Genomic DNA, 15,527 nt, shown 5'->3' with positions numbered 1-15,527 from the left:
GAGCTGATTGTCCGGCTAGGTCTTATTTTCAGGGAAACACGGTATCCTTCTTTCTAGTCAACAATACTATTGCAGCAGATTCTGTATTTAGCTACTTATTTAATTTTCAAATAACCCTTGTACCATAATAATTATCCTTTAGCCACTTGAATTTTCAATCATAGTTGCTATGAGAAATAGCACCTACCATTATAGTGTTTAATTGTATCAGTGGATAAGAATCGCTTCACCACAAGATAAGCAGAGCCAGGTTCAGCTAATGAACTCCACCGAAGCACCTGCTCCAACACGTTTTCTGTGTAGTGAAGAGGGCGCTCTGCAGGAAAAAAAAAAAAGAAAAAAAAATTCAAATAAAAATATATAAGATATCTTTTTTTACAACTAGAACTATAAATTTGAAAAATCCTTTTAAAAAGATCTGTATGCAAACAATAAACATAATCATATCTTAAGTTACAGAATAATACCACTAGTACTACATAAAAGAGACCCTAACACCTAGAATACCATTAGGCATATAATAAAATTTACTGTTTAAATGAATCTGTGCAGGAACATTTGTTTGTCACTCAACTACTTACATAAAGTTCAGAGCTGCTATCCTTTAGCTAAAATCTCAGAAATAATGCTACCCTTTTGGACAACAAATCAGTATCCTACTCAATTTTCTTTTTAATTTAGACAACATTGTGGTTTGCTTATGGAAATCTGCCTATTTGCATATGCAGTTAAGTAACTGTAAAAAAGAACAGCAAAATTAATCATGCCCAGTAGTCAAAATATAAATTAATTCTTTGTTTATCCCAACAAGATTAGCATGTTATAATTTCTGATCAATAGTAGTAAACAACTTATACCTGATATTCTCATAGTCAATTAATATAAAATTATAAAATATAATTTCAACAGAGAACATATGAAAATAATCATAAAATATTACTGAGTAATTTATGTTTAACCATTAGTGGAAAAAGCAATGAGAATCTTACATGGCAATATTATACATTAGCTGTTGACATAGGAGATCAAAAGTAAGAAGTTAATGACATCTTACAGATTTCTCCTTGAAAAATACTCATATATACATATTTTGTTTTAGGCAATCATATTTTTAAATACATCACAAGTTCTTAGCACAGAGATTTAAAAAAAAGATTTTACAATTACAATCAAAACTTCATAGTAAAGTGTTTTGCTGATCAAAATATGCCAATCAGTTAATAAAATGTTACAACAGAAGCATATGCTGGGAAAAAAAGAAACTCAAACTTTTTATAGTACACTGAAAATAGCATAACTGAAACAGCAGAACATAAGCTATAACATGAAGATGTTGATGCAGCTTTCCCAGTATTATCACCATATATAAGCCAACTCAACTTTTTCCTACCCTTCTAAAGAAAAGTACATAGTGATTGGGCTTTTCGTTTTTGCTTACAGTAGAAATACTAATGATAAACAAGAAAGAGTGTCAGTAGCATCATACTTATATATAAACAATGATATTTTAATTGGTAGTAAAAACAGCCAAACGTACAATATCCTCCTAATACGTACGGGTCTCCCCTGCTACCGTGTTTCCCCGAAAATAAGACCTAGCCGGACTATCAACTCTAATGGGTCTTTTGGAGCAAAAAGTAATACAAGACCGGGTATAATATAATACAATATAATATAATATAATATAATATAATATAATATAATATAATATAATATAATATATTATTCCCGATATATTACACTATACCCGATATTATATTATATTATATTATATTATATTATATTATATTATATTATATTATATTATATTACATTATATTGTGTTATATTATTACATTATATTAAAATAAGACCAGGTCTTATATTAATTTTTGCTCCAAAAGATGCATTAGAAATGATGGTCCGGCTAGGTCTTATTTTTGGGGAAACACGGTGTGACTACAACATTCCAAAACTTATCAAATGATCCCAGGTCCACAGAAAAGAAAATAAATTTTTGGCTTCCAGTCTAAATAACCAGATTTTTGCTTACTATTCAGTACAATGTAAAGTAGGTTTGCATTTTATCCGTTTGGACAAAGCCAATGGAAAAAAATGAGCAACTGGGACATGTATCTGAAAGACAAATCTCCCTGTTGTTTACAAATCCATCCTTTGTACACAGTAGCATGTTGAGTACGTACATAACAGATGGCCAATAAATACTTAGGAATGAAGCATCTTATGAATGTCTATGGTGACCTATAATTTACAGAAAATATTTGTAAGTAGATCAGTAGACAAAATATAATTTTTTGTAAAACCAGAGAAAATCTTTTGTGCTATATCAATTATTTTTCTTTAAATAATTTTCTAAAGGATTTGGTGAAAGATCATAATTGTCAATAATTTGCCAAAGCTATAATTCACTTGTTGATTAACCCATAAATGGTTGTCTTCTACTAATGGAGGCTATAATTAGTATTAGCTGTATTTAAAAATAAAACTTACTATAATTGGAAGACCTAGCCACAACAAATAGACATTACTAATGAACTATTAGAAAAAAAGAAATTAAGAAAACAATTCAATTTACAATTGTATCAAAAAGAATAATACACCTAGGAATAAATTTAACCAAGGAGGTAAAAGATCTGTATTCAGAAAACTGTAAGACATTAATAAAGAAACTAAAGAAGACACAAATAAATGAAAGAATATACCATGCTCATGGACTGGAAGATTTAATATTGTTAAAATGTCCATACTACCTAAAGCAATCTATGAATTCAATAAAATCCCCATCAAAATACCAATGGTGTCTTTCACGGAACTTAGAACAAATAGTCCGAAAATATGTATGGAACAAGGCCCCAAATAGCCAAAGCAATCTTGATAAAGAAGAACAAAGTTAGAGGTATCATGTTCCCAGATTTCAATCTATTTTACGAAGCTGTAGTAATCAAAACAGTATGGATTGGCACAAAAACAGACATATTGATCAATGGAACAAAATAGAAAGCTCAGAAATTAACCAATGCTAATATAGTCAATTAATCTACAACAAGGGAGGCAGGAGTACACAATGGGGAAATGACAGTCTCTTCAATAAATTGTGTTGGGGAAAGTGGACAGATACATGCAAAAAAATGAAGCTGTACCACCTTCTTACACCATATACAAAAATAAACTCAAAATGAATTAAATACTTAAATGTAAGACCTGAAACCATAAAACTCGTAAAAGAAAATATTGGCAATAAAGTCTTTGAGATCAGTCTTAACAATATTTTTTCAGATAGGTCTCCTCGGGCAAGGGCAACAAAAGCAAAAATAACCAAGAGACTATACCAAACTGAAAAGCTTTTGCACAACAATGGAAACCATAAACAAAATGAAAAGGCAACCTATGAAATGGGAGAAGATATTTGCAAATAATATAACCAACAAAGGGTTAATATCCAAAAAATATAAAGAGCTCATACAACTGAACAGCAAAAAAAACAAACAAACAAACAAACAAAAAAACAATTAAAACGGGTAGAGGACCTGAATAGACATTTTTCCAAAAAAGAGATATGGATGACCGACAGACACATAAAAGATGCTCAATATCACTGATCATCAGGGAAATACACGTCAAAACCACACCTGTCAGACGGCTATTCTCAAGAAGATAACAAATTACAAGTGTTGGTGAGGATGTGGAGAAAAGGGAACACTCATGCACTGTTGATGGGATTGTAAGTTGGTGCAGCCACTATGGAAAACAGTATGGACATGCCTGAAAGAACTAACTAGAGAACTACCATATGACCCAGCAATTGCACTTTTAAGTATTTATCAAAAAAACCCCCAAACCCCAAAACATTAATTCAAAAATATACATGCACCCCCTCATTCATTACAGCACTATATACAATAGCTAAGATATGGAAATAACCTAAGTGTCCATCAATGAATGAATGGATAAAGAAGATGTGGTACATACATACAATGGAATATTACTTAGCTATAAAAAAGAATGAAATTTTGCCTTTTGTGACAACATGGGTAGACCTAGAAGGTATTATGCTAAGTGAAATAAGTCAGAAAGAGAAAGAGGAACACCATGCGATTTCAATTTTTATGAAGACTCTAAAAACAAAAACAAATACAGATTCACAGATCCAGAGAATAAACTGATGGTTTCCAGAGGGAGAGCAGTACACAGAGGGGCAAAAAAAGGTGAAAGGGATTGAGAAGTACAAACATCTAGTTAAAAAATAAGTCACAGGGATGTAATGTAGAGCATAAGGAATGCACTCAATAATATCATAAAAAACTAATTATAGAATAAGCACGCTCCTTACATTGGTGTTATATAATTCTTGGTTCTATTACTTGCAATCTTTGGGACACTCCTGATCCCATTAAGAGTTGCCATTTTTGGATTAATAACTATGCACCAGACAGTACGAGTATATATACTGGATACTTTGATCAGTTATGACTTTTAATTCTCACAAGGACACTCTTCATTAAATATTATTATTCATAGTTTATATGGAAGGGAACCCAAGGATCAGGGACATTCAGCCACTTGCCTGGCTCAAGTGAGGAGTAGAGATTTGAATGTCAAATCTATTTGACTTTACAGCCCCAAATCTTAACTACTACACTTAGTTTTATTTTAGACAAGTATGTAAACCCCTACATGATTTTCTCGCATGCAATTTGAGAAAAAAAAGTATCAACTCACCAAGATTTTTTTTGAGGACTGAACAAGGTAACATAGCAAAGTGGAAAAGAATGTCAGCTCACACTTCCCCCTTCACTTTCTATCCTTAGTGAGGTGGTAGGAAATAATTGCCAGATACTTCCAACATTCTGCACTTAAGGAAACTGATGGTACTGCAGCTGGCTTCGGGGGAGAATGACATTCTTAACTGGAAAACAGTATCTGGACTGAAATAAAAGCCTGCTTCTTTATTACAAGATTAAATTGGTATTGAGACTTCCAAATATCAGACCATTTATATTACAGAGTCACTATCCTAAGTAGGTACTATTGTGATAGCTCTAAAGTCTTCTTAGTTAATCTGAAAAATATCACAGCAGATATAGAGGCAAATACAGATTCGCAAAAACTCAGTTGTATTTTTTTCACATCAGTATCATAGTATAAAATAATCCAGGAGAATGAAAATCCAGAAGATTCCAGTTCCTGCAAAAAACAGAGCTGAAAAATGGTATGAAAAGATAAATGCCTTTTTTTTTTTTACAGACTGTCAAAGACTGTAATTATAAAATGACATTAAAATCTACCTTATGAAAAAGAGAAGTGGCAAGAAAAATTGAGTCATCAAACATTGCTGGGATACAAATTCCTACAAGTTTTTATTTAGTTACATTTGCAACCATCTTCAAGATAGATTATATGGTTATGTTAAGTCATTTGGCATTAGGACATTACTAGAAATAAATAGCTCATTTGCATACTATCTATAGCATAAAAGTTGCTGAAAATTTACTGTAGTTATTTGAGAAGAACAGATTAGGGAGTTGGTTCTTAGCTAGGTAAATCACATTATTAATAGTTTAAAATCATGTTCACAGAATAAACCTGGCTTCCCTTGTTAAAAAGAAAGCTATCCATTTTTCACTTGAAATTATAAGTATTGTCATTAAATTTCTGGCAGTAATGACACAGGAATTCCTGAGACAATTATGACTTCCTCAAATGTGCAAGTCTCTCTCTGTCCTGTCCATATCATCAGAGGGTGACAGCACTTTCTGTGTCAATCAAGAGAAAGGTAGGAAAGAATCCTGATTAAAACTGATCAGATCCTCTACTTCCTAGTAACTATGAGGAAGAACCAGGAAAACATTTTGTTATGATAGTGCTGCATAGAAAGTATTTCACAAACATGAACCTCTCAGTGAAAAAGCCCACTTAAATGAGGCCCCTCAGTCACTTTTTTACAGCATGTCAAGGACCTAAGAATATGGGGCTATATCAGCTTTAAGGTGAGGCATTAATATAACTGCGTGCTTTAGAAGATTAGCACTTCATGAAGGTGATAGCCTCTCCTAGGCTGGGTTTCAGCTTGTGCTAATGATTGGTGGCAGTGGGTCAAGGAAGCTTGTTCGGCATCTTTCAAAGAGTGAGACCAAAAAAGACTTTTTCTCTATCCAGTACAAATTTCGAATGTCCCACCAGACATTCATTTAGAGAGAAAAACCTACTGATAAGTCAGCTGAGCCTAGAATCTAACCCAGCTTTACATATAAATCCTCAACATATTTTATATGGTTTCAATCTGACCTATTTTTCCAGGAATCTGACCACCATATAAGCCAAAAAAGATTGGTCTTTGTCAGAACTTTCTAAGAGGTGTTCACCATTTGCTATAGTCTGACTATGTGTCCCCCGCCCCCAATTCCTCTGTGGAAACCTAATCCCCAATGTGATGGTATTAGGAGGTGGGGCCTTGGGAAGGCAGAGTCCTCATATGAACGGGATTAGTGCCCTTGTAAAAGAAACCCCCCAGAGTGCCCTTCCACCCTGTGAGAACAAAGGGAAAAGACTGCACTCTATGAACTGGGAAGCTGGTTCTCACCAGACACTGAATCTGCGAGCACCTCGATCTGGCCTTCTCAGCCTCCAGAACTGTGAGAAAGATATGTCTGTTGTTTATAAGCCACCTAGTTTACAGAATTCCGTCACAGCAGCCTAAATGGACTAAGACAGCATCTCGCCAGCGACAGCCATGCTTCTGATGATGTGTAAGTCACGCTTTTTATCAGTCTCCATTTGTAGTTGTCACAGCCAATGGTAATTCCATGTAGGTGTGAGAATCTGTTTTCATTATCTTTCACCATGTAGACGCGTGTCAGCATGGATACGTTCTACGACATATTGTCCTATTCCTCCCTTTTATATTCTAATTCGGGTATTCTATTATTACTATTTTTTTAAAATGAGTATCATACATTATCTCAAGAGAATAAAGGGAGCATTACAACATATTTATCATACGAAGGGGTCACTGGACATGACAGGGTAGAGAACTATTGCTTTATAATTTACAGATGCCTAAAATAACATCCAGCCCTTCTGGTTCAATTATTTGTCCATTTATTTATTTATTTATTTGGGGTTACTTCCTTACTTGGAGAATTTACATTTACAGTAGAAATAGCACCAATTCCCTGCTGACATTCTTCCTATCAACTACACTCTTGTGATGACCAATGCTTTCAATTTTATCTTCTTTTTATATTTCCCTTTGTCTCCCCTGCATGTTACTAGAAGGAAGGTTTTCACATTTCGGAAGGTCCAGTGGAGCCACAGTTCCACCTGCGTCAGGTAAGCCAACATCGTCACAGGGCCCTTCAGTTGCTTTCCTCGCCGTAGAAATCATCTTTAGTTTTCTCTTCCAGCCATTTCTACTTGAATAGCGGACCACACATGAAAACCAGGCCAAATCTGAATTCTTCATCAAAAGTATTCTGGCTTGATGTACTTGGAATGTTACTTTTGATTATATATTTGGACATTCACACATCAAAACAACTTGAGGTATCCTAGTCCTTTTACAGCTTCATTGACTTTCTTTTTTTTTTTTTTTAATTAGAGGGAAGGGAAAACAAAAACAAAAACAATAACCACCAACTAAAACTCCACTTCAATCCAATCTTACGATTTGTGATGTACTAATTGTCACACACAAGTTGATAATCAGCCATTTTCAGGGCAAGCATCCCTTCACTGTGTTTCCAGATATAGTGCAATCTCTCGTCTATACAGCATTCCTCCCTACCCTCATCCATTCTGCTTCCCCCTCTCAGGTGGGAGGACCAACGTCCAAAGGCACAGAGTTCCAATGCTGTGACACAGGGATATGCTTGGACTCAGTCCTTGAGAGAACAAGGGTGGCAGAGAGAGGATGTCTGCCCCCAAAACCTATGATTCACTATTCTGCTGTGGATCTCCTAAGGAAACAGCAGAAGAAAAGAAGCATGCAGGAGACAATCAGCTGTCTAAAAGCTAACCAGGGCCTGGAGACCTCTCAGTGGTTCCTAATCTACAAGAAGGAATCTTTTTATGTGCTTTCCACATGTGGATACATTTATCCAAGGAGCAACAACCCACGTCACTCAGGTTCAGAATGCGTCTATTTTATGTTCCACCTAAGGTAACAAGATATTCGTAGGGTATATTCCACATCAATGCACTATGCTAGAGATAGTGAGTGATATAAAGGTCTAAAAGATACGGTAAATGTCCTAAAGAACACGTGGTGTAGGGCAGAGCCACATATACTATCCTGTAAGTGAGGCAGTATGTAGTACTCTAGAGCTATAAGCAAATAATCAGAAAACGATCAGTGAGAACTATGTTTATCTAAGTATCACCATGGAGGACGGGGTATCTGAGCTGGATCTAGCAGGATGGACAGGCAACGAGGAAATAATAAAAGGGTTTTAAGTGGTGGAACAATATGATCCCATCTGTGATTTAGAGAGATAATTCTGGCAGTTACCGTTCATGCACAAAAATGATGAAGCTGATAACCTGGCCCCTTTCCTTACAATTAAACAACAAAAATCAAAAGACTCGGCCACCATTGAACCACTCAGTATTGCACAATTGTGCTTCACTTATGCAAAAGGTTGTAACTATATGGTGACGATGTAGCAGGCACTGTGCCAGACACTGGAGACAGAAAAAAAGAAAAAAAAAAAGAAAAAGAGAATCCCGCCTTCCTTCCGAGGAACTCCCACTGAGAGAGATGAATCCATGTGATGGGCACTACCAAAAAGATGAGACAACGTACAATAAAACCCTTTGTCTGGGTTTTAAAGGAGGTAAACAATTGGGCCAGAGGCAGGAAGATAAAAGTGCATTTGGGGAACATTTTTAGTCACCCATGTTAGTCAATCACAAAGAATGGACGAGTTTATCTATACGGAACACGTCCAATGAGAAGAGATGGCAGGGCCAGCAGACCCCCACTGCTTAGGGGGAGACAAAGGAAGAGAATGAACAGATGAGATAGAATGACTAGAGGGACAGGAAGAAAATCCAGCCTGCTCAAAACAGAGCACGGAAGACAAAGGGCATGGTTGTTAACAATAAATGCCACAGAAAGGACAGTCAAGTAAAGCCTGAAGCAAAGCCCTGAGACTTGGCGCTAGGGGGATGGTCCCAGGAGTTACTGGCCAGAGTACTTGCTGTGAGTGGGAAAGAGTGAGCCTAACTGTGCAGGAGACACCGGGAAGCTAACACCAAAGCACCAGGGTCACTGAATCCTCACGGTGATTACGGAAAATTAACGTTGTAATAATACACATTTGATTCTTAAAGTGCGTGATAAAAAGATGTAAGAGAATAAAAACATCAACATGGAGGAATGAAAGACAAAATATGTGCTAATCCCATTTCATTCTAACAATGATTACAACACTCCTCATAATCCACGATGGGGTATTTCAATGTTGAATTTTAATTTTTATCTTGAGTTTGCAGGTGGCAAGCTTTTACTTTTGGCAGTTTGACAGCTATGCGTGAAAGGGTCCCAAGACCTTAATAGGTATCAGCTAGACAGATGGTCAAGGCACAAAGACATTCTGCCTCTTTTTTATTTTTTTCTTCCTAGAGGTCTTTAAAACCAAATGCTGTCATTAGAATGTTAAGCGAATTCAGCACTGGACTACTGGGGTAGTCAAGGTGTTTTAACAGCTCTGTCTATACTTCCACATCAGAGATAAAAGATGTCAAAATATCTGATCCATTCCACTAAAGATAAATTAAATGGAAAAATTAAAAATAAAAATAAAAATAAGCTTCTGACAGGTTTAAACCAAAGTTATTTTTAAAAATAATAATCTTTTAAATCAACATTCTTTTTTTGTTAAATAAGTCACATATAAGCATAAGATGGATGGTGGTGGAGACATTTAAAATATTGTTACAAATCAAATTGCTTGTTCTTATACACAAAGACCTATTTCCGGAAGCAACAACAGACATGCCTAATGCTTTGCACTATATTTTTATAGTCAACAAAATAATCTAATTATTTTGATGAGTAGAATCATAGGAAGGCAACCTCAAGTGGCAATAGCTTATCAACACACGCACCAAGGTAGAAGGGAACTCATAACGTTAATCTTTAGAAAAACATAAAATGTTAGTAATGACATCACAATATAGCAGTCTTCATACTATAAGGAATTTAAGAATCCCAAGCATGAAAATCACTTACCTAGCTCTTCATTTTCAATGACTTCAAACGTGGCCCAGATATCACCTTTTATAGGAATAATATTTTTTATTGCTAACATATCATTAGTTAATTCTTCTGCTTCCATCACTGGAGATATCTGCAAAAGAGGAAAAATTTCTTCAGAATATATGTCAGACACAGACATAGCCTTATGCAAGGGCAAAATACTTGCCATCCCCCATCTTATGGTATCTCATGTTTCTTCTAGTGTGTTTTAGTAGCATTCTCTGAACACATAGAGAAAACAGCCTGTGCAGATCTTCTCCATAAAATGTAATACATTTCAGAGTGAGTGCAAAAGAGATATTACAACACAGACAGTCAGGAAGGATTTTTTTTTCCCCACATGGTGAGCAATAAGATCACTCAGGAGGAGGGAAAAATATACCTAGTCATTCACACAAAGACTGTTACAAAACAGCAACTCCAATGGTTTTCCACGAATAAAACTTTTCACTCCTCAGTTCTAAAATCAAGAGTTCAAAGTGGGTTGGTTTCTTCAGCCTGATGCCTAAATTATATACAGTTGACTGCTATCTTCCATGCCAAAAAGCCCCAGGGTTTTAGTGGTCTGTAGTGTGCCCTGCCATGCCTAGTGACAGATGGTGGGATACCAAAGTCACCTGGAACCAGGATTTCAGGGCACAGGGCAGAGTCTGCAGTGCCGGCCTGGGGGCCAGCTCTACCAGAGTCCCAAAGCCTCAGGCCATTGCATAAACAACTATTTTCTTCAGGGACTTTTGGGATTTTTGATTTGTTTGTTCCTGTTTTTTTGTTTGTTTGTTTGTTTGTTTTTGCCAGTTTTAAATGCATGCTAGCCAAAAGCAAATTGGCTTTCTTCAATTAGAATTTGGTTATAATGTTAAATACAAGACGTCTGAAGTATTAGAATATTCCAACTGCACATTTTCAGTAAAAGTATGAACCTATTTTAAAAATTTCTTAGGAATGTTCTCATTTCCATTTCTCCTGTCCATTACTGATCATAAGCATATTGCACATATATAAATAAGATATTTTTCATTATATGTAACTTTTACAGTCTATCAGACTTCGAGGAATTTAGTGCTTTCTTTGGAATACATTAATTATACAGTGAAGTCCACTGTTTTCCATTTAGAAAAGCCCAACTAAGTATAAGTATAAAGGAAAAAATAAAAACAGTATCTGGCAAAAGTGGAAAACTTGAAGCAGTAGAAACATTAGATGAATTATTTCAATGATACTGTTCTTCCAAATGGTTGTAAATGTTTTTAAAGAAGTATAGCTCTTTCTTAAAATAATATATTACTGAGAAATCAAATTTGTGAAATAGTCAGCAGGGAGTGCACCTGCAGTTGACATAGGGAAGAACGAGAATTCCACTCTTCGTCCCAGGAAAAACCCAAGGCCCCTCTTCAGAATACCTAGAACTCCACAAAGGACACTTTAGAAATCATCAAGAACATAGAAAGCAGTATAATAAACATCAGCTTTGGAATAGGACGATCCAGGTTTGCGTTCTGGCTTTATTTTAATGCTTTTAATTCCCAGTTGCTATTAATATAAACCTGAAACATTACCTGCTTTCCCTGCCTCCTTGGGTTGAGGGAATGATCAGCAGCGATAAATGTAATTAAAGAGTTTTGCCAACTCTGAAGCATTAAACAAATGTTAATGATTATTTTTGTATAGTTTTTGCACTGTTTAAAAAAGCACTTGGAGTTGTATAGTGAAACTGGACAAGTCCTTTATCTAAATATTGTACTTAAAATAACAAAAAATTTGCTCAGTTGTAATAGCTACTGTTATGGCTTCATTAGTAAGATAAAATTAAATTGAGCTACTAAAGAACGTAAGCGTAGATGGAGTTAAATCCTGTGTTATGAATACCAATTGTAACATTAGTGATGGACTTGGGCTGATCAATCTGTAATATTTCCTCAAGTCCCCTATTTTCAACATCACATCATCAATACAAGAAATACGATATGGCCAGAGTCACAAGCCCAAAGCCTATGATCACAGTGGATCCGCTCCACGTTCTAAGGAAGGTAACCAGTGCCAGAGTCATAAGACATAATTATTAAAAACATATAAATTAACAATTACAATATATCTTTAACAAAATTAAAGTCCAGAAATATCGAATAGTCCTGAACTTTAAAAAAGATAAGGAGCTAAAGCTTAATTTCTACTGCTACACGGTAGAATATCTATTCCTCCTGGAGAATGTATCCTTACCAAGCAGGAATTTGAAATATCACTGTTACTCTTCTTAAAGCAGACTAAGTCCTGAATATGGTAGCCTGAGAAGGATATTTTTAATTTAGGGAAAAAAAAAAAAAACTGATTAATAGTCTTCAGAAAGAAAAGAGTTATCCAATATTCACCTAAATTGGAAGACTGGAAGCTAAGGTCTAGGATACATAAGATGGGAAAATAATAACAGCAACAGTTATATTTATTAAACCCTGATGTGCTGAGCATACTGCAATATTTCCTTATTTTTCAGGTAAGAAGATTGAGGTTCAGAGTAAATAATTTGCCTGATGTTAAGAAGCTAGGAATAGGAGCAAAAATTTAAGCTCAGGCTATTTTCTAGAACCTATAGAAAATTCTAACCTTAACTGAAAACACGTAAGATGCTCCCTTTTCAAATGACTGAAAATGGAATTCCCAGAGGATATTGGTATGAAGAGTCAATCCTCTCATCAGTCACAGTTTTAACTAGGTGTGTAAAATAAGCTATAAGAAACAAGGGAAAATTCAAGGCATGTAAACTAATGCTAACACTTGTGATTTCCAACAGTACTCTTTACATCCATCTTTAGGAGGCCTCACCCGGATTATAATACTGCAGTCAGGTTCCTTCCTTTCTACATACACTTCAATTAACAAATCTCCAGCCTGGGAAACCTGGAAAAGGGCAGATGTGAAGACAGCAAATATAAGTATGTTGCAAGAACACGCATGTGATACTTAAGACAATTGGAAAGTCCTAGATCTATTTCTGAATATTTTTAAATAATGAAACGAGCCAATGTCCCTGTTACTAGCAGATGTGGTTGATTAAGGACAACGAATCTGCACAATCAGCAACAACTGTCACAATGTTTTTTGTTTTGTTTTTTTAATATCTTACTCAAAGAATTTCAAGTCCTCAAACACCCTCACATTCTAACTGAAACAATGTATCTGGTTACAATGAAAATATGCTGACTATAGCAACAGAAGTTGTAAGAGCCATCATCATGTATGTTAAGAGGATAAAATGAGGACTGAAAACGAGCCATATATAATTCTGCTCTATGCTACAGGATGAACATAATACCAATAATTAAAAAAGGAAAATAGGTCTTGATACATTTTCAGAGATATGTCTAAACCTTGAGATCTAAGGATAAATTAGGTCCAAGATGTATTAAAACTACAAATAGAGAAAATATATTTAGCAAGATAAAATAACTGATAACATAGATAATAAAAGGTAAGTTTTTAATTATCTTTAGCCAAGCATTAGTGCTATTTTTAGTCACTATCATATCCAAGAAGACATACCAAGTGAAGAAGATATAATCCAGAAAATAAATATGTATATATATATATATACACACACACACACACACATATATATACACACACACACACATATACACACACATACATATATATACATACATATATATATATATATACACACACACACACACACACACACACACACACATATCACTATGGAGAGATTGACAGTATAAAGTGGAGATTAACAAAGAACCAAATGAATCTATGAAAAATATTTTAAGCAGCTTTTTTCAGAAATTCCCTGAAGTTGTGTAACCACTTAGGAATAATATCCATCATCCATCACGTCATAAAAATGGAGCCTGAGGTGAGCCTCTTGAATTTACAACAGCCCCTGGAATTTACAGCAAATTGAACAAGCCTAGCCGTACCCTGCACAGCAGACAGGCAAGACTAAGAGGCACACTACTGAAATCATCTAACAGTGGGCAAATTGCGCGAATGGGGGAGGAGGGAAGGGAGAAGTGCAGAGAGAACAAGTGGGAGCAGGACGCAGACCTAGCTCAGTGCTCCGAGCTCGCTGCATTCCAGAACTACCTCAGCTGTGGGCAAGGGAAGAACTCAGACTGCTAGGGCTCCGCTTATGGCCCATGCTCACAACAGAGACCTCGGAGCAAAGACTGAGGGAAGAAAGCTGAAAATGGTGGTTTAAGCCCTCACTACCGAGCAGAGAACAGAAGCCTTAGGCACTGAGCCTAGCCGTACCCTCCCTACCCTCCCTGAGCTCACACTGCCCCCACCTGCCCGGTGCTAGAAGTGGAACGGCAGCCCTGTCAGATCAAAAGAAGAGAATATTTGCAGTTCTGAGAACTGTGGTCCACAGACATGGACTCGCAGTCCAACAAATGGAAGGGAGCTATGGAAGCATGACTGGCTGTGGTGGTGGTCATTGCCATTGCTCTGGGCCACCTCTTAAAATGCACTCCGCCCATGTACCCACCTATCTGGGCAGATCTCTGAAGGAGTAAACAGAGATGCTGAAACACACGGGCTCTGAATCTTGGGCAGGAAGAACTGGTGCAGGAATTTCAGAAGCACTCCACGTCCCCCCATGGACACTGCACCCTATGACCAGAAGAACTGTTCACAGAGGAGAAGCCCGCCTTCCAGGGAATCCCCCCATTGTGTGAGAAGCTGGAATAGTGCAGAGAAAATAGAACACTACAATGTGAGAGAGAATAAAAGGGTCCAGTCAGAGAGAAAATAAAACATTCTACCAACACCTACTGGAAAACAAAAGAAAGACCTCTTTCTATCAACTTGTTGCAGAACCCACTCCTGTAGATGTCTAGAAAGAGAAATAATAAATCATTAATTGCCATGAATAACTAAAGTAACAAGCCTGCTCAGAAAGAAAATGAAAAGTCACCAGAAAATGAACTTAAAGCTATGGAAATATGTGACTTAAATGACAGAGAATTCAAGATTGCAGTTCTTAATAAACTCAACAAAATGCAAGAAAACACAGACAGGCAGTTTAATGAACTCAGTAACACAATCAAAGAACTAATGACCATTTTACCAAAGAGATTGAAATTTTAAAAAAGAACCAAACAGAATTTCTAGAGATTAAGAACTCAGTAAAAGAAATGAAGAATGAAACAGCCAGCTTAGGTGGTAGAGTTGACCAGATGGAGGAAAGAATCAGTGACATCGAAGGTAGAAACCTGGAAATGACACAGATAGAAGAAGAAAGAGACTTGAGACTTAA

General features: G+C 36.0%; 1 protein-coding gene across 2 annotated transcripts in view; it reads right to left on the bottom strand.

Moving 5' to 3' along the window:
- Positions 1 to 15,527, bottom strand: part of ARAP2 (ArfGAP with RhoGAP domain, ankyrin repeat and PH domain 2) — a 186,826-nt gene that overhangs the window by 39,360 nt on the left and 131,939 nt on the right. For both annotated transcript variants that reach the window (XM_088792544.1, XM_088792541.1), the window contains 3 exons: positions 13,076 to 13,150; positions 10,232 to 10,349; positions 188 to 316 (listed from right to left, as the gene is read on the bottom strand). In XM_088792544.1, coding sequence (XP_088648670.1) covers positions 188 to 316; positions 10,232 to 10,349; positions 13,076 to 13,150 — 322 coding nt within the window. The remainder of the gene's footprint in view (positions 1 to 187; positions 317 to 10,231; positions 10,350 to 13,075; positions 13,151 to 15,527) is intronic.

Source organism: Rhinolophus sinicus, chromosome 1, assembly GCF_057876585.1.
Source record: "Rhinolophus sinicus isolate RSI-liver-muscle chromosome 1, RSI-T2T, whole genome shotgun sequence".
In the NCBI taxonomy this organism is placed as follows: domain Eukaryota; kingdom Metazoa; phylum Chordata; class Mammalia; order Chiroptera; family Rhinolophidae; genus Rhinolophus; species Rhinolophus sinicus.
Note: the sequence above shows the minus strand (reverse complement) of the source record. Positions and strands in the feature narration are given on the sequence as shown.